Source organism: Photinus pyralis, unplaced genomic scaffold, assembly GCF_008802855.1.
Source record: "Photinus pyralis isolate 1611_PpyrPB1 unplaced genomic scaffold, Ppyr1.3 Ppyr1.4_LG3a, whole genome shotgun sequence".
NCBI classification, from domain to species: Eukaryota; Metazoa; Arthropoda; class Insecta; order Coleoptera; family Lampyridae; genus Photinus; species Photinus pyralis.
In genome coordinates, this window is record NW_022170509.1 from 4,691,741 (window position 1) to 4,716,599 (window position 24,859).

The window sequence follows — 24,859 nt, forward strand, 5'->3', positions numbered from 1 at the left end:
AGATCGACCAGGAAAAAAAATTTCTTATAGAATGTGGCCTGTAGAATCCATAATTTCAAACAGTTCCAAGATTGGGCTACTAGTTCAAAAGGTCGATCTGAGACAATTTTTTCTAAGGGCCTCAAAAAAAGGCAGTGTATAACCTTCCTTTTTTACCAAAAATCGACTGCACCAAAATTTCTCGGGAAAACACTTTTTCTTATTAATTTTGGTGCGTAGAATCCAAAACAATTCGTACTTTTTCGATCAGACTTCTCAATCAAAAGTTATAGACTAGAAAAGAAACCAATTTCGAAAGAAAATTCAACACGCTTGGTTTGCATCTAGATTATACAGTGTGAGCAAACTAAAATGAAATAGGGGTCAGTTACTGTTGAGTTCCCATCCAAATTTTTAGTATAGCGTAATAAATGTCGGGTCATTTTTAAACAGTTTTTGTTGTTTAATGGTTCTCTATTTGCCTTATGGAAAAATTCATCCTAGTCTTGTTTCTGAGCTTAGCAAATTGTCAACAGTAAGGAAAATTGCGAAACTATAGTAAAATTAGCTGAACGGATAGAAATTTCTACATATCTTTTGTATCAAATCCTTAAAAAGAGGCATTACTTTCAAGTAAATTAGATACTATTGTAAACGGTAGCTGATGTATTCCGACAAATGCTATAAAATGTTTAATGTGATCAAAAATTAAGCTAAAAGGTTTCAAACTACACACCACCAACGGAGGCCCATTGAAATAGAACAAATATCAGTCTAAATCGCGATTCTGTGGATGTAATGTAAGAAAGTTAAAGGAGGATACGTAACCTATCAAACAAAATGGCTAATTTATTGAACGATAAGGTGTAAATAAGGGAGAACAAAATACAAAAGTAGGTATTTTTCCTGCGCGTGAATTGGTAAAACAAACCCTATTGCTGCTATACTTACAATACGCGGAAGATCTAGGGCATTAGACCTATGTCAATATTCTCGGGAAATGAAGGACATTTTGGACCGAAGCATAATAGTATAATATCATTACTACTGTTAAATAATCTCATCTCAGTTGATGTATAGCAGAAAGCTCACGAGAGGCGTGCTTAAAGGTAAAGGGTGGAACAATACCAAACATAAAAATGTTATCTTTGTTGTTCATTTTTATCCGTTAAAAGGTAGTTGTCTTGACATCTCATAAGCACGATAAAAATATCGGAAATGAACTATATTAACACGTTCTATTTAGCCTTCAGCTATTCAACCTCTTTCTGTCAAAAATAAGTACTTCGTCACTCAAGGAAAATTCCCTAGGTATAGGTATAGCAGAAACTTTGGAAGTTAACATAAATTTGCTAATTTTTCTAAAATAGCTAATAGTTACCCTAGCTGTATAACCAAGAACTTTCTTTCTTAGACTTCAATAAATGGTGCTACTGACGCACTTAATGATAATTGAAATCATTAATAACAAACAACATTATCGTTTAATTAAAGTTTACGCCAACTGCGTTTTAAATCTGTTGGGAAAAAGATTCAGGAAAATTTAAATAATAGACAATCTATATGCAAATTTGGTTAAGTTGTAATCATTTTAAAATTGTAACCCCTTAGAAACGTTAAAATTACTTTCATTACACCTTTTCCTATCCAGTTATAACAAATTACATGATATAAAAAATACCCACCTAGAAGAAACAGAGTTGAAGACGTTGATAGTAAACGAAGTAACTTCATTGTAAATACCAAATTCACTTTATAGAAACTCTTTCTTAAAGATCGATTAATTTCTGCGTCTGCCTGATATAAGTGCGATGCAGTGCCAGTGCAATACTAGGTTATCAAGAAGTCAAGTACATCTAAATGTGTGACTTATGTTTTTCAGAAATACATCACGTAGTGAGAAACTTTTCACATTATTAGTCAATTAGCTTAATTTGTTGGACATATACATCTTATCTTAATGTGCCCATCTTCACATATAAGAGTGTAACACTTACCACGAGTGTAATAGTTATTCACAACATGCTGGTATTTCTTGCGTTATTAATGGTGCACCAAGGCTTTGGTAAGGCATTTGAGTTTTTTTTTGCGTTTGCTTATTGATTGCTTGCCAGGTTCATCTTACTTGATTACCGGGACAAACCAGTGGGGATTTCCGCAACCTTCACCGATTCAGCAATTCCAAAGCAGCTTCAATTGGCCATACCAAAAAACCATTCCTTACCATCCAATGTCACAACCCTATTACACGTCGCCAAACCGGGAACGTGATTATGAAATTCGTGCAATTAAGCAAAGTCAATCAGCTATATTCCGCCTGCTTAAATGTATAATGGAAAATAATGCCCTAGAATACTGTCGCATGTTGATGGACCATATGGAACTGTTCGAACAAGATCAAAGGAAACCAGTTACAATTATCCAACCTATTGTAATTTACATAAACACGTATGCTGAACAGAGCCAACCTTCTTCATTGCCTAAACAACCTGAAGAACCCATCCCTACAAAAATTCCTGCGGTCAAATTTCCGGAAAATGATACACAATTTACGAGCAGTCCAGCACCAATTACTACGAATCGCACACCAGAGGCACCGATGGCGTCTCAAATTAATGAAGAAACTACAATTGAACCTTACACCCATTCACAGACTACCAGTAGCGCAAAGCTTACTACGAAAAATGAGGAAGCGATTACTGAAATTACTAAAGAACAGATTGAACCCACGACGCCCTTAGATTCCCTCGTTTTTCTGGAGAATGCAGAAGAAAATAATGAATCCAATAAGTAATATACGGATATACAATTAAATTGCATGCAAAAACTGTGTATAAAATACATCCGGCATTTACAGGTAATTTACACCATTACCAATGCTTAAGCCTAATTATAATCCATTACAAGCGGTATCATCGATGTAGTAAAAGTCAAGGTAAAGGTCAAGTTCTATTGTTGCGAATAAAAAGTACGAGCAATGTCATTAAATTTGTTTCATGGCGCATCTTTCGTATTCAAACGTATTACTCCACCAATATTTCCTTGCGTCTCCGATTTCTTGGCATCGCTAAGCTCGGCAGGCGCTCTTGGCAAATTACCAATATTAGAAAATTTCCTTACAGTTTCCCAGGAATTATTCATAAACGAATATCCACTTTTTAAGGCGTCGCCCGCGAAGTCTTCAATATGGGAAATCGGGGAATTACCAAATTGTTTCAAGAAAACATTTGGAATTCTAAAGAAATTGTCGGCAACTTGATCCACATTCGCTCTTACCTCGTCGAATAAATGACCTCCCAATCTTGGAATTTGCATGCTGCCCATGTTGGTTTCTTCATTATAAAAAACTGGAAACGCTTGCAGTTGTCTCACTAAAGCTACAACGAAAAAATGATACAGTTAGAAACATTTCTAGCCATACTTACAATAGTGAATGAGAGAAATAAACAATGTAACTCTAAGAGAACGTTTCATTTTTGATTATACAGAATCTTAAATGTCGCACACCTTTTAAGTATCTGATGTATACCCAAAAAAGTTCGTATAATGCATTAATAATTTTACGATTTGTAGGTAATTGCCAAAATGAGTGGACGTAACATGGATAGTCCGTGAGCTCCCACTGGATCACCTTGAGGAGTAGCTATAGCACAGAATATAGAGTAGGTTACAAGCTGTATTCTGTGGCTATAGTATATCGGGATTTATAGGCGAATCTTGAATCGTCTGCACAATTGAAATTCATAGAAAGTCGTCCTGTTTTACATCGATCGAAAAATAGATATTGCTGGAGGATTATAACCTAGGAAGTGGGAGAAGTGAGAGACTCACATGAACTATTAAGACGTTAATGACTCATTATGATAAAACAAACATCGATACTGATGCAATGTTTTACTGAGTTAAAATATAGGTACATGGGATTGTTCCGAGTCATGGTCAAAGATCGATTCTACTTCGTTTAGCGGTTCCCTAGGAAAACGGGCGCGGATAAATTGGTCAAAATTCGATCTTACAATATTCGCCTGGGAAAATTCGACCCCATGCATGCTTCAAAACATTCGCTCCCAAAGAAATTCAAAGCGGATTAAGTCGCCCCGGTAAATTGGCCTACGGGGATTCATCACTTTACGAAGTACATTCGCTACCAAAAAAATTCCTTCCAAGAGCCCAAGGAGTATCGCTCGACGAAATGCTGTTCTGCTATAGTTCTGAAAGAAGCTCTAGATACGCCAGAACAGACAATTTGCTTGTTGATGCACATTTGTTTTCCATTATTCTGCAGAAATATTGTTTGGATAAGGTAATGTGGTGGAGAAAAAATAAAAGCAGCAACGTAGATAGTCAGATCCTCACGATTCTTTATGACGAGAATAAACGCTCGTATATATGGGGATATTGTCTTAAATGTCAAGTTGTGAAATAGCTTTTGGTATGAGCAAATTGGTGAAAATGTTCGCGATTGTGCTATTTTAGAGTGGAATGAAGTCGGTGTCGTTGAAATGTAAGCTAATATGTTATACAGGCGGTGTTGAATAAAGGAGTACGATCATTTTGAAGATGGAGTGAATCGATTGTGCGTATAATACAAAAATCCCCACAAATCCCTACCCCCGAGTCGGGAAATTGAATTGAAATGATTATTGCTTCCAAAAATAATTTCGTGCTGCACTAGCAAGAGAATTCAACAACAACTTTGATGAGATTGATTGGAAACATTGACCTTTATTTATAGAACGACTAATTGAAGGAAATTTCTGCGAGTGGGATTTGCGTAGCTAGTCACATTTAATCAGGTTGCTAATTAACCCCGCATTATTGCGTTGTTACGTAATTTTCATTCAATAAATGCTATTACGTGTTACATTGGTACCTAAATCGTCAGATGAACGAACCATAAAGCTAACCGGAATAGTTTTACAATTGAAAAGAAATTCGATTGTAAGCCTAAAAGGGAGCATCGCCATTTCTAATATTACAAAATGAAAGTTGTAGGCCGCTATCGCAAATACTATTAAGTCTCGAGTTCCTTCAAGACGTAATAACAAAAGAGTTTCCACTCACGCTGAAATTTCATATTTCATACATTTCAAACTTGCAATTTCGTAAAAGCAAACAGATTCTATGTTTCCATTTCAGATTGCGACTATAGGGAAAAATGTGAGTGGTTTAAAAAAAATTATCTCATATTGTCCCAGATAGAAGCCGACTAGGAAATGTTTGTGGTTCAGGAATACTTAATTTATATCAGGCTTTTTTGTTTTATTCTGTGCACGTACGTTCCACACAGTAACAATCTCATTTATGAAGTGTAGGTACAATGTAAACACCATTTCATTATTCTCACATATACCTAAGCTTGAATAATTGTTTACTACGGGCACTGAAAAATCAGAATAAGCTCATAAATTTCATTTAGATATCATGATCATTTCACAATGATCGAATAAAGATAGAAAATCTTTGCGATTGCGACTTTCTTACAGTTTCTCTTGTTTTGCAATTGAAGTTACATGCATGGAAATTGGAAAGGTATCATTAAGACGGTTTTAATGCCCGAACAATTTTTATAAAAGAGTTTTCTATCAGTTGGAAATTTCCAAAAAATTACCTCGAAGTTCTGAGGGACTACTAAAAAAATTAATTTTAAATTGTGAACATGTGGAAAAGGTCTTAAAGGCAATCCAAAATGATTTTCTAATCACTTAGCTAAATATAATTCCAAATAAATTCCGAACAGGAGGAATCGAAAAAATTAAAATCGATTTAAAATTTGACCCTTTTTCTATTAAATAGAAAATGAGCTTATACCTTCTGCAAAGATAATTGTAGTATCATCTTTGCCTCCTGACACGTGATTGCGTATTAAGAAGCCATATTTTCCTATAATAAAGACCTGTTGACATTATTGTTGTTCCAGCAGCTGCTGATAAACCAGGAGACGTAATATACCTAAAGACACTTTAAGGGACTAAATAAGTATTTAAATCAAACGCGTACATGCGGGAGTAATGCCGTTTTACGTAACACCGGAATTCGCCGACACTACCTTTTATAAAGTGTATTTTTAATCGAATAACTTTAAATACGTTAAGGAATGCAATTCCGTACCAAAGAAAAATCCGATGTGTATCTGCTTAGGATAATAGAATAAAGATTCGTGGAAGATCGTCAGTACAAGAACATTTATCATACCATCTCTGCGTAGTACGTATTTGAAATGTGTTCCTATTTCTTATTGTTGTTATTGCAACACATGCATTATATTTTTTGCGGACCTTGTATTATGGTTTAAATCAACTAATAGAATTCTGCCCACCGCAAACGTATTGAAGTGTTCGTATAATTATAATTATTTTACTCGTCACTCAAAGAATAAACTCATTTCAATCCTCTGACATCGGAGGTGGGTTACACCAGGGCCTCTTCACTGGAATTTGAGGATGGATAGTTTTAGGAATGGTTCGCAAGGATCCATAATCTAGTTGTGTTGTGACATAATTAAGGCTTTATAGATATTTAACAGGACTTTAGGTTCTGCACCCCATTGTGTGTGTGTGTGATAGACCTTTAAGACAATCATTGTTTTCATGCATTTCATGAGTTGTTCAATATGTAATTTCCATGTTATCAAAAGCGAATCCTAAAAGTTTTGCGGATGCAATACCTACATGTAATTGGAAGGATCATTATGTGGTCTACGCAGTCTACAGAAATGTACACGCTTGATTTTTTCTTCTGAGAACTAGAAACCCATTCTTCTCCCCTTTTGCAAAATTTCATTCATCCATCTTTGTATTTTCCTGCTCATTTCTCCAACAGAGCAGTATATTGTTAGGTCATCCATATACAAAGCCCGGGACACATCAGTATCTATTCCATGTGCAATTTCTTCACACCGTTTTCTAACATGCTAATTCCACAGAATGAATTTCGTACTCGGACTTGGGAATATCTAGGTACCCGTCATTCCACAAATTTCAGTAAGTTACCTTAAAAGATAGCTGCTTGCTTGTTAAATGTTGTACCGACATATATAACGCCCAGTGCAGATTCACAGTAATTATAATATTGTTTCAAGAAGGTCGTTAACTGGCGCGAATGTAGTGTTATATGTATAGGTGTGTTTCCAAATATAAACCTAGTTAGGTTAAAATAATAAATTCCAAAGGATTACAAGCACAGAATAGTATATTGAAAGACAAGTGTTACAATGCGACCTATTGTAATACGACTATCTTGTGGCACGAGTGGCGACGCAAAGCGTAGCCACGAGTGTCCGCAAGATAGGAGTATTACAATAAAGCATTGTAACACGCGTTTTTCATACTATTTTTTCTATTTCGGTGCTTTAATTTAATTAAAAAAATCATTATCAGAAACTATAGGGAACATTAGAACTAACATGTTTTATGTTGGGAACACTTTTTATGCCGTTAAGTTTTAGGTTGGCAGCGTAGTAAGACTGACATTTTGAAGTTCAAACATGGAAGTACCCAACGAAGTACCTCTTGTACTAACTAGTAACTGCCAACTTAAGAGATGAGTTACAAAAAAAAACGACTATAATCACTGTCTTTGTACAACTGTTTTCGGCGGAAAACAATTGTACAAAATCATCATTGTGGCACCGAAATAGAAAAAATAACTTTAAAATTGTCAGGAAGTAGATTTTTGGCATAAGGAAGTCCATGTGTCCTTATGTACTTCCGTAGAGCCATTGTTTCACTTTCCATTTGAATCAGGTTATACAGTATTTCTTCACCGCTTCAGAATGTTTCTCAAATTTCCAAATGCAAAGGAATCTAAGTAAAGGCCTTTAATGACGATGTCGAAAAAAACGCCAAAGAACGAAACCGTCTATCTATGGTCAGAATTGGCCATCGATAGCAAGTCAGCAATAGTGTTTGTTTGAACTGTGCCGTCTGACGCATTAATAATTTTGCAAGTGATAAATCACGCCATTTTATGCTTATGAAATGGGTCATAAGTAGGTACATAACCGACCATTATTCACTCAATTATTTTCAACCATCATAAATCGCTAAACTGAATCTATCCTCAATAGGTGTATGCTATACTGTCCGATCATGGTTATGTTCTTAATTAACGACTGAAGGTAGGCAAAAAGTTAAATAAAAACTTGAGTTGCCTCCAGGGACAGATTTTCTTATTTAATGCGGCGCTAGCTAATTACAATTAATATCTATACGCGTTCTATAACTTATTCCCCCACTGAATCTCGTGGAAACAATTTATGCTTACAATTTAGTCTCGAAAATTGCAATTGCTGGTACAGCATTTTATGCTTCATATTTCCGGTAAATCGAACGTAAAATAACAACAGCCGCATAACCGTTATGTTTGTTGAACCATTAAAGTTTAAGCTACAAATTTGGATTTCACGAATACTATATATATACAAGCATAGTAAACAAATTGGGCGTGCTGTCGAGTGAACAGTTCCGTGCAAAACTAGCAAACAATATAAACCCGCTATGCATTGGATGAAAATCGCCTTAGACGGTAAGGTATTCAGATTTATTCCCAGATTTATTTTCCAGACTCGTTTGACTTTCCTCGGAATGCAATTTGTCTATTTAACTACAAACCTAAACTGCTTCATTGATAAATTGCGAAGAAAAGTTGAGATTTCTGACTCTGAGAAATCATCTGCAGAAATAGTGTTCTATTAAGCTGTAGTAATTCCTCACTAAAATCTAATTTCTAACCTCTTAAATTTTTTAGTGCATTGAATTTTCAATCCTAAAATTCTTGATATATAAAGCAATTTTGTAGTAATTACATTTAACCCTTTCTCCACCTCTTATGAGTCATTTAAAAAACAGAGAAGAGCATTTTGGCTAAAATTCTCATTCCAGATAAAATTAAACCCTATAGTTGTTAATTTCTTGTGCGGTAAATTCACCATCGGAATATTCGCTCCCAGAATATTCGTCTCTCGTCTTAAGACCGTCTGCAGAGGCACCTCTAAATAGCATTATGCGGGTCACTCTGTAATTGGGCGCATGCCTGTTGAGGGCCCAAAACAAGAGAGGAATAATAAATAATAAATAAATAAATAAATAAAGTCTCCACAAGATTCGCACGCGAAATAATCACCGCGCGAAATATTTCGCTCCCAGAAAACTCGCCTCCCGAATTTCCGGTCCTAAGAAAACTTGCTGCCGGAATCAGCAGTATCTTCGCCAGGAACCTCACCATTTGGTCTTCCCAAAAAGTATAATGTCACTACCATGGCACGGCAGCTCTCTTAAGGACTGTATAGCAGAATTACTTAACTAACCCACACGATCGTTTTGACATGGGGGATTTTTAAGAATTACAAAAGTTTTTAAATGACTTTAAAAATTGTTTCTGTTCAAAACTTTCCGGCATCCCCTGGAGGCCTAATATTTCTGAGGCTAATTGAACGGAGAGAATTTTTTGCTTTTTTAATTGACTTCCTCTGTAATAAAACGGGAATTTGATTGAGGTTGCTCTACCAACCTTACCACCTGATCGTATAGTAAGACTCTACTTTGTTAGACCAAACTGAGACCAGCCCATTTTATTTCATCTCCACTTGTCTTTTTGCTAAATTCAGCAGCAACGTTATTTATCTTTGAAGTATTAAAGTTATATGCAACATTCACAGTGTAGGTGGTCTCATTTTGGAAAATATTCTTACGCACTTTGGGTGTCGCTAGAAGAAGGAAAATTGTTCTCAATTAAAGAAATTGTATAACAATTAGGAACGTATTTTCATCTTCGAGATTCTTTTCATTATGTAATCAAGCTTCGGAGTTAATTAAATATAACATTTCTGTTTAACGCTTCGAATATTTATTTTAACACTTTTTGCTTCCAAAAGAGCAGAACAGTTTTCAAGAGAGTGCTTTCTAATTACATTTGTACGATCTTCACATGCTACATTTCAATGGTACAAGACCTATGTTTTAGTTTTTAATTATATACATCCATTATATTTGGAGTCTTAAAGAAACATGCCAAAGTTAATTGCATTTTATAATTTCATGACAGATTATCTTACTTCCAAGCATTATTAATTGAATTGGTGACGTGAATGCGCCCTGCGAGTTCCTAAATTAATAAAATAAAAAGAATTCCGGTTTCACAAAACATAATCAACTTGACATTGCAATTTTTTTCTACCGGTTGGTTCCCTGTCTGGAACTACGCAATTGGTCTTCTCTGGATGATGTAATGCTGTAAGGTATCGAAGTGAAAACGTGATCCCAAACAAAAGGGTGACTAAAATATTGAACGAAAATCCTCGAAATTCGCAACGAATTCAATGTATAAGGAAGTACGATTGTTGGTGTTCTTGTGGAATTTAAAAATCATGTTCGATTAAGCAGGCTTTTCATATTCGAAATGAATCATCGAATGACTGGGGCACCTTGATTCGTGGCAAAGTGATCTAACCCGGAGGTATACAAAATTGTGCCCGACGGCAAACTAATACAATCGTGATACAACAACAAAACATTTACTTATAGTAAAAACGATACAATGATATCTTTGGGAACAATACTTTTTATGACCTTTGGGAGGATTTTTTGTACATTATCCAAGTAATTACTCAGAATTTAATTATTATTAACTAAAATTATGAAACAGTGGAACACTTTCGTCGCGTAGCTTATTCTCAGTTAAGTGAGTATATGATTCGATTATTGTTTATGAGGGGTGTTGTGTAATGGCTTCTGAATGAGGATAACACGTAATTAAGCTAATAAGCCCATCTCTGCTACATAATCAAATAGCTCGCTGCGGTGAATCTTTAATAGTGTATTTTTGAGAGAAAAAAATTTAACGGTACGAGATGAAAATAATAATTACAGGTAGGAGCAAGAATTCGCACGTAAACGAACATCAAGACAACTTTATGATATAAAAGGTAATCTTCGAGTCAATGGCCAGTTACTTCGTGGATCTCTTGTTGGTTAGAATTCTTACAGAGCATTTTTCCATGATGAAGTGCCGGACGCGGACAGTTGTAGTGTTTTTGGTATTGAAGTTTTGGACAGCAGGTATGTAACGTAACATTTTGCGCTTCTAAATTATGCCAAGTAAATTGGTTTCAGAGCTCGCACCAGCAATTACCAGTCGGCAATTTATACCACCCTTACCTGGATACATTCCAGTCTACATACGTTCGGGTAATACTCCACTGGAAGATATTAACATGGAACTTGCGGAAGCTTTTCAGAGTTACGCTCTTAAACAAGCACGCATAAACGCAATGGGAACTTTATCAGGAATTGTTGACGCTGATGATGCCATCACAGAAAACCATGAGATAATTCCACTAAACAATATCAATGTTGAAGATGAAGAAAACTCGCAATCAAACATAATTCCGTATTCGCAACACATACAAAAAATTCCACGAAATTAATAACATAACCTACTTACAATATTTATGTCAACCAAAAATTAATAAAATGATGCTGATTTTAGATTTTTTAATTCGGAACATCGTGAGGTGTTCGTGTTATCTTATCAGCACTATTATCTCTAGTATTAAATATAACATATCTACGGCAGGACTATAACATGTTAGTGTGTGTGAGGCGGATATTCCCTTCAACAATATGAATAAGATGGTATGTACTTTTAACCTACACCCACATTGTGTGCAATAATTATGGGACCCCACGCAGTAATAAAAATGCTTTAGAGACCATGAGACGGTTGTTAAACCTGCCGTGATGCACGAAATTTTGGCCTCACTCCTTAATTACACATTTCAATGGAATTTGCTTTCTAATACTATCGCAGATAACTTAGTCAGGGTATGCGCTTTTCTATTTAATTTGGATGGGTCAGTATGAGTCAGAGAGGTCATTCGTGCAATTATTTGAAGTTAGGCACTAAAAATTTTTTGACAATCCGCAGGTTATGTGAATTTTGAAATCAGGGCGTCATTTTATCAATCATGCTATCTAATCTCATTGATTTTATAACCCTCTTGCAAAAGTACAAGGTATGCATCGAGTTTTTCCAGGCGGCCATGATCGTAAAACTACTGTTGCTGCTTTCCATCTCTATACTGAAGGCGAACTCGCAAGAAAATGCGGCAAACTCCATCGCGCCCGGACTTAGAGAATGTTACAATAACATGAATTATTTTGATAGGGAGAAAAGACTGCCCTCATCGATAAATGTCCTAATTGCTTTAATACGAAAAATCGAAAAAGCTCCGTACATTCAAAATGATCGTGAGTTGTCCATGCAACTCATCCAAAGGTATATGACCCAATTACCTAATCGCCGAAAGCTCATTGGCATACTTTCAGATTTAAGCAGGATGGAATCGTGGCGTTTGATGTTCCAACTGACTCGGAGTACGGCATACCTGCATCACCGATGGGATTTCAAGCGGCTAAAAACAAAGTAATATTGCGTAAAATAATACCCGGTATCGCGGAAAATTTTCCCAATTCATCACTAAGTGAAATTGAACGAGTAAGTCAATGCGTACGATGAGCACCTTCAATCATACTTTTGCAGTGTTCGCTCCATTTCATGCTATCAAATACAATTCATGTTAAACCTAGGGGAGATGAGCAACAAGTATGTAAGAAATTGGGTCGTTTTCAAAGAAGGGTGCCCAGAACTGCAGAACCTGATCGAGATATTGAGATGTTTGATCCAAAGTAAGTACCTGCTCTCTACTCTACTCATCCATTTATTTAGGTAACAAACTGGTTGCAGTGTCCAGAGAATGTAAGCACTAACTTTGATTTCCACTCGGGCAACGCCTTCTGTGACTTATTTTCTCAATTTGCATAAGTATACATGTGGGTCTTGCTTATTTCTTCGTTCCTTTGCCAAGCTTCAAACCCCATATTGAGTTTTGCATATAATGTTAGTAACTATTTGAATTGCCACTATAGGTTTAATAGTCTGACTGTCTAAGGGTCCTATTCTTGAACGTGTGACTTCCGTGTGAGTGACAGTGACGTCATGTCGAGCGATTTTCATAATTTCTTATATTCTTGACACTTTACGCCAATTTTCCCAATCTCCAGTGCTATCCAAAGTAGCCGCACCTGCCTTCCACTTCTCCTGTATATCTGTATTCGTAAAATTAGGGGATGATACCAAATTTGGTGAGCGAGTGGTCACCGATGAGAAAGTCACACACTCACCGATTTTTCTCGAGCGGTTCAAGGCAACTTTAAAACTCACTTTCACACAGATTTGCATGTTTGGTGCTTAGCGAGGGGCGTATAATTTTTGATGGCCTTACTGAATCCACTCTCATCTTCTTTCTAAGACTAGGGCAGAATTTGTAGGCGCTGCAAATTATTAAATTACTGAGGGATTGTCTGTGATGTAAGAGCGTAACCCCATATTCCATAACTCCATACCTACAGTACTCTGTGTAGTGCTACTTATTCACGAAGCCGACCTGTGTAGCTCAGATGGTTTACGTTAGTAGCTCTAACTTTGGCTACAAGGGTCCTGGGTTCGAATCCCAGGTAAGGCATGGCTGTTTGTGATTCTATAGTGGGTTGAGTGGGTAGCTAATTAGCTAACACCCGCCGACTATAAAATAAAGGCAATAAAAAAAATCAAAATAAAATGTAAGTCGGTCTTTAAATAATCTGTAAAATCGTATTGCACCAAAAAGTCGAACACTAATTGGTTTACGTCCGCTGACGTAGTAAGTAAATATCTGGGTAGGTCAGCTTCCTATTGAACCATAACATTTAAGATTAAGAAAACTGCAGCGGTAGTTCTAAATGCTTATTGTGTAGAAACTGTTGATTGCGGTCTAGTCTTTCACTGTGTTACTTTGAATTGACCGTTTGCATTTTGCTAAAGGGTGTAGCTGTAGCGTAGCGTTTATCGATGTTTTGCTGTTACTACCTAGGTCAGTGGGGTTTCATAAAATTAGCAAAAAGGTTACAATTTCTATCAAATTAAATAGATAATAATAACGTGTGATTATCAATCAATTAATGGAAAATATTGTATAATGTTTAAAGTTTTTTTGCGACGTTTTTATTTATTTAAAATTTTATAATAATCATATCATATGTTTTTCCTATTTTAGGGTCTCTAAACATAATTTCGACGTATTTAGTAATTGTTAAATAAATCTCACTTATTCGTGTACCATTCTCATCAGCTTAGCTTTCGTTTCCAATCGAAGGTATTATATATTTTAATTACTTTGACATATTTATCCCGCTATTTACTAAGCAGTATGGAGGTTCAGTAATATATTATCTTATCCTAAAGTATGGGTGGGTACAACAGATAAGAACATTCTCAATGTTTTATAAACAGTGAATCATGTCTGATGACGTCATTTGGAGAATTGTCATCACTTCTTACGTTTTCATAAATGAATCGGTAATGAATGCGACTTGTATGTACGAGTATGTTCATATTTGGAGCCAGAGGTCAGTCATTTTATCCGGCAAATCAATTATACACACAAACCTTATACTCATGAGATGTTCACATGAAATCTAATCTGGAATTCGAACACTGATTAATGAATATCTCATCAACCTGTTCGGAGTATGCGTGAACGACATGGAAAAGTAGAGCATTTTGGGAGTTCATAATTTTATGAACAGAAAAGCTTCTCCTTTGAATAGAAACCTCAAAACAACCTTGTAGCATACTATAAACACTGTTACCTTAAATTTACAAAAGAATACTGACCTCATGACCTCTTATTAGGTAAACTCGTACAAACGCGACGCGACAATCCTCCAAAACATGACTAAATTAAAAAAATCTTTTCGGAGATGCTTCAAAGGTTTGTTTCTTTTTTAAATTACTACATCCTTTAAAATCAAACTCACTTGGTTCCAGTCCTTTAGCAATTACTCTATTTATCTGTTGGTGTGTGTATGTTAGAGATGTTTACAATCTGATCTCAAACGGTTGTTGGCCTACGCCCAAAATAAGATATTCAATCAAATCTGTCTTTACGCATGCCTGTGCTAGCTAATGTCTTCGAATGTGAACCCTTCATAAATTAAATATTGAGGGGCGTAAGGGGTGCTACTTCATTCACTTGTGAGATGTATGCTTGCGTATTTATTTGTAAATGGTTTGACACTCACAAAACACGTCATTTATTTTTGGGGTATTTTTCAAGAAATATACTGCTAACACCTGCGTGAATGTTATCCATCTCTCCGCTCCTCAAAAGGTGCGGCTCGTAGTAAGATGCGTTTTTTTGTTAATGTTAATTGCATAGGGTCAATAGGGTGATCCGAAAGAAAGAATACTGTCTTAAAAAAATTTATGTTACACCCACCAGCTTGGTTAGATAATTGGGTAAGTGATTTCTTAGGATTCTGCTGCATAGGTAGGTACGTTCTCGTACTCTACGATAGCTTTGAATTAATTTGGTCTTGCAAATACACTTCATATTCTGAACGTGTTCGATATTCGTGCGTATATATAACAATACGTTAAATTGCTGTAAGCAGGGTCCATTCAAATAAGATCATGTACCGTCTTCTAAATGTGTAGTGTTACGGCAGTGCGCGTTTAAGATGAATGCATCATGTTCAGTAGTAAAAGTCATCCTCTTGAGTCTAACTAAAAAGTCATAAAGCATTTTCCCTTATGAACGTACATTTGCAAAATGCTGCACTTGCAAGAAGCTCTGAGAAGAACTGTTTGCTTTAGAATGCAAGGATCGCGGTACAGAGACAAGAAAATAATTATTATTAATGCTATTAGTAATGCTAATTTCCTTACTTTCCCAATTTCCACAATGCCGCCCCGTGTGAGGTGTGGCGCAGTTGAGTTAAAGGGTCCATGGTTCGAATCCAGGTTCAGGCATGGATATTTGTAAATGTATAGTGGGTTGGGTTGGTAGAGAAGCCTTGGGATTTTATGTTGTAACTTTGCTGGTCCTTTTAATCGTTATTCTTATACTGTTCGAAAATTGCTTTCCCATTCTACTCATCTCGCTCATGAATTTCTTTACTGTTTAGGCATCATTCTGACCGCACTGGTAACCTACAGGAAAATAATGAGCCCGTAGATCCTAGCAAAGATATCGACATTGACGTGCAACGAGATTTGGCCAAAAAAACCCTAACCTTCGAGTTAAGTGATTGTCCAGTGGAAGATGGCGTCGTATATACCCGATGGGGAGCAGTTCAAGCTGGCCATGTTATTAGTGGCATTGCTGCAGCGCGTGATCAACAGTACATTATCAAGGATGGAGTAAAAGTAGACGGTCGATATGCCGCTACCCTCGCAGGTGAATTTTGATGCCCATATTTCTCTGTTTTTTAATAGCGCGTTACAGGTGACCTTGCCGAAGTTGTTCTTCACCAAGGTGTAAAGTCAGTCAAGCAATTTGAAGTGGGTGTAAAAGGAGGCTGGAATGGAACTCAAGTTCCTCGTTGGTATTTTATCGAAAAAAACTTTAACCTAGAGCTAACTGATGCGGAAATCCGGGGAGGTCTTGATGGTTTAATACTTGCAAAAAATATTGACTCCTGGCGAGATAAATTCCGAACACTCAAAATATCCCAAATATTGGATATGTTTTACTCTCAAAGAGGGATTTTTTCAAGCAAATATCGCGCTTGTAATAGAAAAGGAATGTACTACGAAGTTGCACCTAAAGATGAACTAGTAACACAAACGTTCGGTTTTGGACTTATTCTTGAGGAGGAGACGACCCTTTTCGGTACTATTAATGACAAAGGAATTCAAAAGTATAGCGAGGACTCGGTAAATGCATTAAATGACTACATTTGTAAGTGCATTATGATTTATTCAATTATACCAATTGCAATTTATGTTTAATTCAGCAAGCATCCAGGACCTTAAATGTGAAATCGACAATGATGTTAATGTACGCGCGGCTGCCGATGTCCTCCTAGTGTTAGACACTCAATGGGAGTTTAAATTAATAGAATCAGTAATAGCGTACGTATACCCTTCTCGATCCCTTAATTAAATCAGTAATGAGGCTGTTTTCTGTAGATACCTATTAGATAGCGTCAACATCAACCCTTACGGCGGCAATTATACTATAATCAATGCGAAAACTGGGGAGATGATGGTAAATTCTTCAAACACCATTTTAGATTTCTACTTAAGTTATAACAGAACGATACACACAAACGGTAGGTAGTGTAATTTTGTAATAGCTTGTTTAATTGCTGTATTGCAGCTCCCATCGGTCTTGATGTTCCAATTGCGTTTGACGCTGTGCAAAAGATTTTCCAAAGTAAAATTAATAATGAAACAAGTGACAAATATAATCGGGGGAAATCGTCCATTGCGATCTTTCTTCCTTATTCTGTTCTTTCGGAAGGCGATAAAAGCGTGGCTAGTTCGAAAAAAGAGCATTTTAAGCTGTATCTTCCAGGTATAGCAATTAAAATAAGCGCCACTATTAACACCATCTTGTAGACGTAAAAATATTGGCCCTGGGCCGCAATGGAAGAGATGCTTTCGGGCATCTTGTGTTCGACCCTTCTATTGACGCGTTTGATTTGTCTGATACTTCCACTGATGGAACCTCTATTGTACAATCAACGAATCTCCTTGTTTCTCGTGTTAACGAAAGTAAGTTGGTGGTAATCAGCTTGTCTGTTTCTAACCTAGTGTAATTTGGGTATAGTCCACAGGCGCATAAGTAATCCGAAGTGTGGTGCTGACTTTTCTGGGGAAGAGGCGTCTGATTCTTTTGATCAGTACGTTGAGCCAAATACCTCATCGTATTATAAAATTTCTCCTAATTATTTCTTCGGAGATGGGGAGCGATTCATTAAGTTTCAAGGGTATGGTTATGGAAATCTGATGGTCTGCTTGTCACGACAAGACGGCAAACCAAGGCAGAATGTTACCGGTGGCGACACGAAGTGCGAAACCATGACTGGAATGAATCCAATAACCTTTTCGCTAACCGATGCCTGTATTGATTACGACACCGTGTTTTCATGCCCACCTCTTTACATTTCGGTGCAATCCAATATTGCAGATACCGAAACTAGAAGTATGAAATGCATAGGTAAATATGCAATTTCTATTTTGGCGTAAGTGGGTATAATTCCATATTTTTCAGATTCGGGTTGTAGATATCCTGATGATATCAAGTACACCATCCACGTAGAAAAATTGTCATGTGTTAACGGTAGTTTTAGATTTATTGGGAATTTAGGTCTTGTTACTATTACAATACTTACATTTATTTCCAGTTGGTAATTATTTTGTGTACAGTTCATATACATAAGCGCTGTGTGTAATTTTAATTCGCGTGACTCGTGTATGTGTGGGGTGATGAGTGTGAATTCCCATGTATGCGCAATTTCTACAGTAAATTCATTTAAATCATAGTTACAATGAGAGTTTAAGAACAGTTGAGTTATAAAACGATTTTAAGACCACAATACCACAATCATTGAAACTCCTCATTTTAGATTTACATAATTACTTGATATATTTCGTTGACTCTAGTATATAACATATATTTTATTCGTTTCATTTTCTAATTTAATATTATGTAAGAAATAGTTATTAGCGTCATTTGTTTTATAATATGTTTTTACCTACCTATCGAAAACGATAATAAACTTTTCAACTGAAAGCTCAAAATACTTATATACGCTAACTACCAAACTTATATTGGCCACTATGGCACTATTTCCATACAAGATTGGAATGTATTACACCAGAGATATACTTTTGAAAACCCAGACCACAGGGGCGCTATATGCGCAAGCACAACGCTGTCAAAATAATATCCACACTCTATTTTTCATAATTTTCAACAGAACAATAATAATATTAAAGTTTATTCTATTGTATAAGCCAAAAACTATTAGGCGCTCTACCAACATTCCAAATCTTAATCATAGTTATCATAATTGTCAATCGTTGTAACAGTGCTAATCAAAAATTAATAATATTTCTGTAAGCAAAGTTGCAAATTATTAAACATTTAGTGACACTAAAATTGTGGGAGTTTTACAATTTCCAAAAAACAAGTCTTAATATGGTTTGAGTTGCAATTTAGCACATCATTAACTTGATTTAACAATAACACTTAAGCAATATAACCGTGGCTTTCCTAAACGTTGCTGGTAAAGTACGAGTTTCTGATCTTTTCTTTAATTCTTGAAATAGAGTACACGCTTCTCCAAGTTGATCAGTTTATACAAAAATATAGTACAGGCATAATTAATTTTTGTTCTACATTAAATAAATTATACTGATCTAAGTGTGGTATAACATAATTACTTATTACTCGTGTTTCAAATTATGTATTTTCAAACGTTACGCCTAAATTTTTTGCACTATATGTCCATTTAGTAAAATATTATTGAAAGAATACTTAGTTGTATCCAGACTGTTTCTATATGCTACATTACAGATACGCATTGCTACTAGGTTAGGTTAATCACAACATAGATTAATGTTACCAAATCCTTTATTGTAGACTTCATACATACAATATATGATATCGACAGTACTTTATGCCTACCAGGTTACTTATATGTATATGGAATATAAAATTGGACCCAATACACTTCCCTGTGGGACACCATCAATTGTGAAACACCATCTAGATTAGTTGTTATTTACGGATATTATTGTTGTTGGTCTATCAGCTCTTATTAATCCATAATTGTCTTCATTAAGGGATCGTGTGTTCATATCCCTAAAACGGAGGTCGGGAGATCAGTTACTTTTTTGCCTTAGCGGTAGATGGAATTTCATTAATGAAGCAGATATTTACTGTGCTGATGCTATAATTCAGTTTTTCTACTTCTGTCTTTACGTTTTTGAAATAATCACGCTGCAGTGGAGTGTCCCCACGGCTGAGAAATAAACTTGGATCCTCTTCTCTTCTTTTTTTTAAATTATTTAAAAAGCATCTCCATGGCTTTCAAGCGTAATCATAATGGAACGTAAGTACGTAACATGAACTGTTACATACATTGATTGGTAGTGAGACTGTATTATTCCATTATAGTTTTTACTTTGAGCAAATCATCTGCAGGTTCATTGATTTTATACATACCTACATTGTTATCTCTTTTTGCGGTTTCATTTATTATCGGCTCTATTTTATTTCCGTATAAACCTTTATTGCAATGGTTGCATAATAAAGGGGTTGAATTTCTTTTTTATTGAAAAACAAAATTTTCAAGTTGTATGTGAAGTCACAAATTCTCTAGCAGATTATTATTTGGCAGACGGCTTGCTCTATACAAAATTGTAGTATGATTTGAATACATTAATGAAAAATCAAATGGTGGAAAGATTCCAATCTACATTGCCTTTTACAGGTTTTATTATTCAAAATTACCCTTAAACTTTCCAATCTTGATACATTTTTTTATAATGCAAGATTGATACTAATTTAACTCTATATTATTTATAATCCATAAAAATTGAACTTCCAGGTAAAATATAAAAAATACCCTGTACAAGTTCTACCTACTTATTTATACCTATTACATTAAACCTTAAAAGTTACTACGCTATTTAAAAACACCAATTATTTAGTGGTGTAAACTGTAAATAATAATAACAGTTAATAATTGACTAACCAACAGAAAAGACCGCATCCATTTACAGGTCAACTTATAATGTATATGTAATTATAATAAAGCTCTATTACATACACTTATAAGACGAAAGAGAGGTAATGGGTCTTTTAAATTTTTGGAATAGTGTATTAAACATAAGGATTTTTTCGATTTTTAATTTATTTTCAATAATGTATAACACAAACACTCTGTATAATGTTTAGACACTGTTTTACCGGAAAAACGACAATCAAATAGAAAAATCCAAAAAGTTAAGTCATATGTACGGGCATAGATTCGTTATATGGTTAAACTTTTATCACAGAAATACAATCCCCTGTATATTTCACAATTTTAACATTAATAGCAACACTATAATAACATCACCTAGGAGGCTAGGGACACAAACCTATGTATCCGGTGCGCGTATTGGCATTATGTACTATTATTCAGAGCAGCTCTGGTCTGATTCGCAGTATACTATGGCTTCACGTTATGCGCAAATTGATTATACATTATGTACTGCGATTCAGAGCACCGATATGGTTTAGACTTTAGAGTTCTGAAACCCTGTATATAATGGGTTTCTGCAAAGCGCGTGTACATTAGTCAAAATTATACTGCGATTTAGCAAATTTATACTGCGATTCAGAAATAATGTCAAATCGTGCAGGAGAATAGTTTGGTTATCTCTAAACATCTTTAGATTGTCAGACACTTACAAGACGTGTGTTTTTATTGTTACCTTTGCAAGAAAGGTACATTTTTTGTGGTTTGTGTGTGATCAAGGTTCTCAAACTGCACTAAAATGAACTATAAAGAGGTATTGGTTGAAATGTGTAAAGAGAATACATTTTCAATGATCGAATATTTGGAACGAGTAGAACATGGATTTAAAGCGAAACTTCGACTTAAAAAACGGGTGAAGATATTAACAGTGTTTGGTGCGACAAGTGGTTAGCTGATTTTAGTAATAAAACAAACACTAAACCATATAGGTGCTCTGAATCGCAGTACATAATGTATTATTAATTTGCGCATAACGTGAAGCCATAGTATACTGCGAATCAGACCAGAGCTGCTCTGAATCATAGTACAGAATGCCAATACGCATCCGGTGCGTCGTAGTTTCAATCTTATATTGTCTCCGTCCACTTTTTGCTTTTTGTATAATACTGTCTTGCATAGTAAAAAAAGGAAAGTTTGTACTTTACAAAGATGATGCCATTTCGATTTACGGAATGAAACGTTTGAAAACCCCTAAAGTGCAACTAATTACGAGAAAAAACAACACAAAACAAAACAAAAGTTAGCGAATATTGTCTTTACTTTTCTTTACTATCTAAAATGTTTTTCGTTATATAGTAGTTATTGCTATACGACGAATTTTTTACACAAATTTTGAGACAACAATCCTCGTTCATATTAGCGGTCCTTTATTAAATTATTATCCAAACGAGTGGATAGGCGTGTCTGTTCTTTTTCTTTTGGAAAACCGCGATAAAAATATGTTGTAAGTAGTGGTAATAATATGCAGCATTATTTATAAATTAAATAAAACGTAAACCAGACTCTTCGAACGAATATGAAGAAGAAAGAGCGAATGACAGGAAATTTTTCCCTCGCCTATTTTGGTTTGCGATTGTAAAGTTAAATTGTTCAACTTAATCTGTATTACAAAGGCCTATTTATTTATTCTTGAAATTTCATTAAAAGCAACTTAACTAAGGTAATGTGCTGTAAACTTTAATTTTTACTCGTTGTTCTGATTTAGAAACTTGAAACTTGAAAACTCGAAACAAAAAGGAAACTTTTTTAATTAAGCTATTTTAAAGTTCGAGATCCATGTCATTTTTCCAAGAACATTTTGGTAAGTACGTAAGTGTACCTAAGTACTGGAAAGTTTGAATTATATTTAAAATTTTTGTAATGAATAAACTTTGTGTATTATATGAAAAAAAATTGAATACTGTACCCTCAATGTAATTAAAGAGTGAAAAAGTTTTTACATCTTCAACCGTGAAATGCTTAATTATAAATCCACCTACCTACTTAGAAAACAGTGTCAAATCACAAATTACTTTATAATTCAGTTAATCCCTTCCCTTGCCGGTTACCGCAAATGTCCGTACGCTTGTAAGTATATTTCATTATAACTTTATAGTGGCGGTAATTTACACGTCGACTGAAGTTGTTTTAAATTTGACTGATATTCTGGAAGAACCTTTACTGACACCTGTTTTTGGGTCTTCAATCTCGCGGGCCGCTTAAGCCCGCTTTTAAGTTTTTTGTAGTGCGCGAATAAACTGATTTACTTCAACATCCAAAGGCTTCCAAGAGAATGAGAGTTTCATGAACTTATTCGCGATAGTTTTTAGGGCACTGGTAAAGCAGATCCAGGAGAATTGCAAATATAACTCATAGATTTGCAGAGCAATACTGAAGTACCTACAAGAAAAGTACACCGTTCTAATTTTTACTCCAACTGTATTGACAGAAATAAGTTTCCCAATATTGAACTTTACGCTCAGAAAATGACGTCCTTGTTTATTTATATGAGAAAATGATTTCTAGATTGAAACATGTCAAATGAAAAAATAGAAATAGAACTAGAATATCGGATTCATTTCCTTCCAATATGGCACAATTGACTGATTCACGAACTTGGCCGAGATATTTGTGAGTTACACCAACCCCTAAAGTTTGGGCGAAATAGGTTCATAATTACGAAAGTTAGAGTGTTCCTTGGAAGTGATATACATATATAAACCTATAACTATACTGGTACCATTACAATAGGTAGATAGATAGAAATCTACGCAAAAGAGTGACGGGCCTTGTAGAGGTCCTTGTGGTACTAAAATAGGAACTTTTCGAAAAGTGCAAACAATTAATGAAAACGCCAAAAATGAGCGTCAAATAGAATTATGTTTTCCCGACATTGATTAATTGCTTTCTTAGAAGAAACTACTGGTCATATTAGGTTGATTAGTACTAAACTAATCACTCTTGTAACTTCGTGCTTTTCTCTTGTTCAGAATGATGTAATCCGTTATACTCGTATTTAACACGGACCATTTGTTACATACTTAATATTGGCATGACATGCATTGCTTTTACTAAAAATAAGAGTCATTTTGACTATAGCATATTGCGCATAGTTTGATGAGATTTGAACTTTGCTTTCACCACGATTATTGCTTAAAGGGAAAAAATCTTATCCTCATCTCTTATAACTTTCTCTTTAAAAGAACCAAACAACCACTAACGACAACAGTTTCCATTCGCATAGATACAATCGGTAACTCAAAGAAATTACGTCTTGATCATCACTTTAAGATGACGTAACACCAGTGGTTCAATAAAATAACGCAAGTACATCCGTTTTCTGTCCAATGTACTAAAAGCATTTATCAATACCATAACGACTTCAATAAAAATATAGCACAGATTATGTAAAAACAAAACACGGAATGTGTGTTGCCTAATGGGTGCACTAACTTGAATTGTACATACAAATAAATGCAAAAACTTTAAAATAATGTATGTTCATCACTCATAGCACAGATATATTTGTAGGTATCATCACAGATTTAAATAGTATAGTATATTTAAATCTGTGGTATCATCTTGGTGACGTAGATTTTTAAAAATTCTTGGTGTCTACTTCGGAAGGGTATTGTCAAATCTGTAGAGCCGGTACTAAGGAATCAATTGAGCCAAAATTATTTTCGTTCCAAGATGTTAATAGTGAAACATCCACACTACCAACTCGATTAGTCGAATGTTCAACTACGCGACAAATAACTTTACTAGCCATGTTGGTAGTTTTCCCTTGTAGACCTCAACTAACCTACTTTTCTCAAATTTCGCTCATACTTAGTTTTTCCTATCGTATCTACATTTCTCTGCTACTCTAACCTACATTACATCAACTATTAAACGCAGCCCTCTTTTGTAACAGCTGAATCTCCACTGACTACTTTTTAAAATGGATCACAAATTCAACAAAACGTGATGTGTGTCTGATCAACCATATCCACATCAATAAATGTAATGTATAGCAAACAGCATATTATTTTATAATTGTAATTAACTTAATCCATGCATGTATATCTTAATAATTTTATATTCCTCGACCGTAATCGATTACGGTGTAGGTAGATCCATTCCGCTATTCCATCGGATTATACTTTTAGATTTCCATCTTAAATTCTATGACGATATGGTAAGCTGCTTAGAGTATCATACAAGTTACTGCAATGATGATAGGATGAAGCCGCGTAAATAATCCCCGATTACTTAAATTTAAA

The 24,859-nt window shown here is 35.2% G+C and overlaps 5 protein-coding genes across 12 annotated transcripts in view; 3 read left to right on the forward strand and 2 right to left on the reverse strand.

Moving 5' to 3' along the window:
- The window catches only part of LOC116165475, a 4,554-nt gene extending 2,758 nt beyond the window's left edge, over positions 1 to 1,796 (reverse strand). For 4 of the 5 annotated variants that reach the window (XM_031479942.1, XM_031479939.1, XM_031479941.1 and 1 more), the window contains exon 1: positions 1,665 to 1,796. In XM_031479942.1, coding sequence (XP_031335802.1) covers positions 1,665 to 1,713 — 49 coding nt within the window. In that variant the 5' untranslated portion in view covers positions 1,714 to 1,796. The remainder of the gene's footprint in view (positions 1 to 1,664) is intronic. The other variant, XM_031479940.1, reaches the window with a different exon arrangement.
- Positions 1,675 to 2,962, forward strand: LOC116165474. The gene is made up of 3 exons (XM_031479937.1): positions 1,675 to 1,813; positions 1,862 to 2,044; positions 2,094 to 2,962. Exons 2-3 carry the CDS (start codon positions 2,002 to 2,004, stop codon positions 2,771 to 2,773), a joined length of 723 nt encoding a protein of 240 aa, XP_031335797.1. The 5' UTR covers positions 1,675 to 1,813; positions 1,862 to 2,001; the 3' UTR covers positions 2,774 to 2,962.
- Positions 2,949 to 3,658, reverse strand: LOC116165477. Its single transcript, XM_031479943.1, has 2 exons — positions 3,405 to 3,658; positions 2,949 to 3,356 (listed from the first exon to the last, which is right to left on the reverse strand). The coding sequence occupies exons 1-2, from the start codon at positions 3,451 to 3,453 to the stop codon at positions 2,974 to 2,976; spliced, it is 432 nt and encodes a 143-aa protein (XP_031335803.1). The 5' UTR covers positions 3,454 to 3,658; the 3' UTR covers positions 2,949 to 2,973.
- Positions 3,659 to 10,582: 6,924 nt separating this feature from the next.
- On the forward strand, positions 10,583 to 11,459 carry LOC116165958. 3 transcript variants are annotated; one of them, XM_031480740.1, is made up of 3 exons: positions 10,583 to 10,659; positions 10,848 to 11,036; positions 11,091 to 11,459. In XM_031480740.1, exons 2-3 carry the CDS (start codon positions 10,919 to 10,921, stop codon positions 11,402 to 11,404), a joined length of 432 nt encoding a protein of 143 aa, XP_031336600.1. In that variant the 5' UTR covers positions 10,583 to 10,659; positions 10,848 to 10,918; the 3' UTR covers positions 11,405 to 11,459. The 3 variants fall into 3 exon arrangements, with proteins under 3 accessions (XP_031336600.1, XP_031336601.1, XP_031336602.1); XM_031480741.1 differs by lacking the exon at positions 10,583 to 10,659 and adding an exon at positions 10,728 to 10,794; XM_031480742.1 differs by lacking the exon at positions 10,583 to 10,659 and adding an exon at positions 10,767 to 10,847 and having other exon boundaries at positions 10,904 to 11,036.
- A 27-nt stretch (positions 11,460 to 11,486) lies between these two features.
- On the forward strand, positions 11,487 to 18,797 carry LOC116165957. 2 transcript variants are annotated; one of them, XM_031480738.1, is made up of 12 exons: positions 11,487 to 11,612; positions 12,014 to 12,255; positions 12,306 to 12,474; positions 12,520 to 12,665; positions 15,984 to 16,255; positions 16,304 to 16,759; positions 16,815 to 16,932; positions 16,990 to 17,132; positions 17,180 to 17,377; positions 17,422 to 17,577; positions 17,633 to 18,022; positions 18,077 to 18,796. In XM_031480738.1, the coding sequence occupies exons 1-12, from the start codon at positions 11,601 to 11,603 to the stop codon at positions 18,214 to 18,216; spliced, it is 2,442 nt and encodes an 813-aa protein (XP_031336598.1). In that variant the 5' UTR covers positions 11,487 to 11,600; the 3' UTR covers positions 18,217 to 18,796. The 2 variants fall into 2 exon arrangements, with proteins under 2 accessions (XP_031336598.1, XP_031336597.1); XM_031480737.1 differs by having other exon boundaries at positions 11,586 to 11,612; positions 12,005 to 12,255; positions 18,077 to 18,797.
- Positions 18,798 to 24,859: the final 6,062 nt, after the last annotated feature.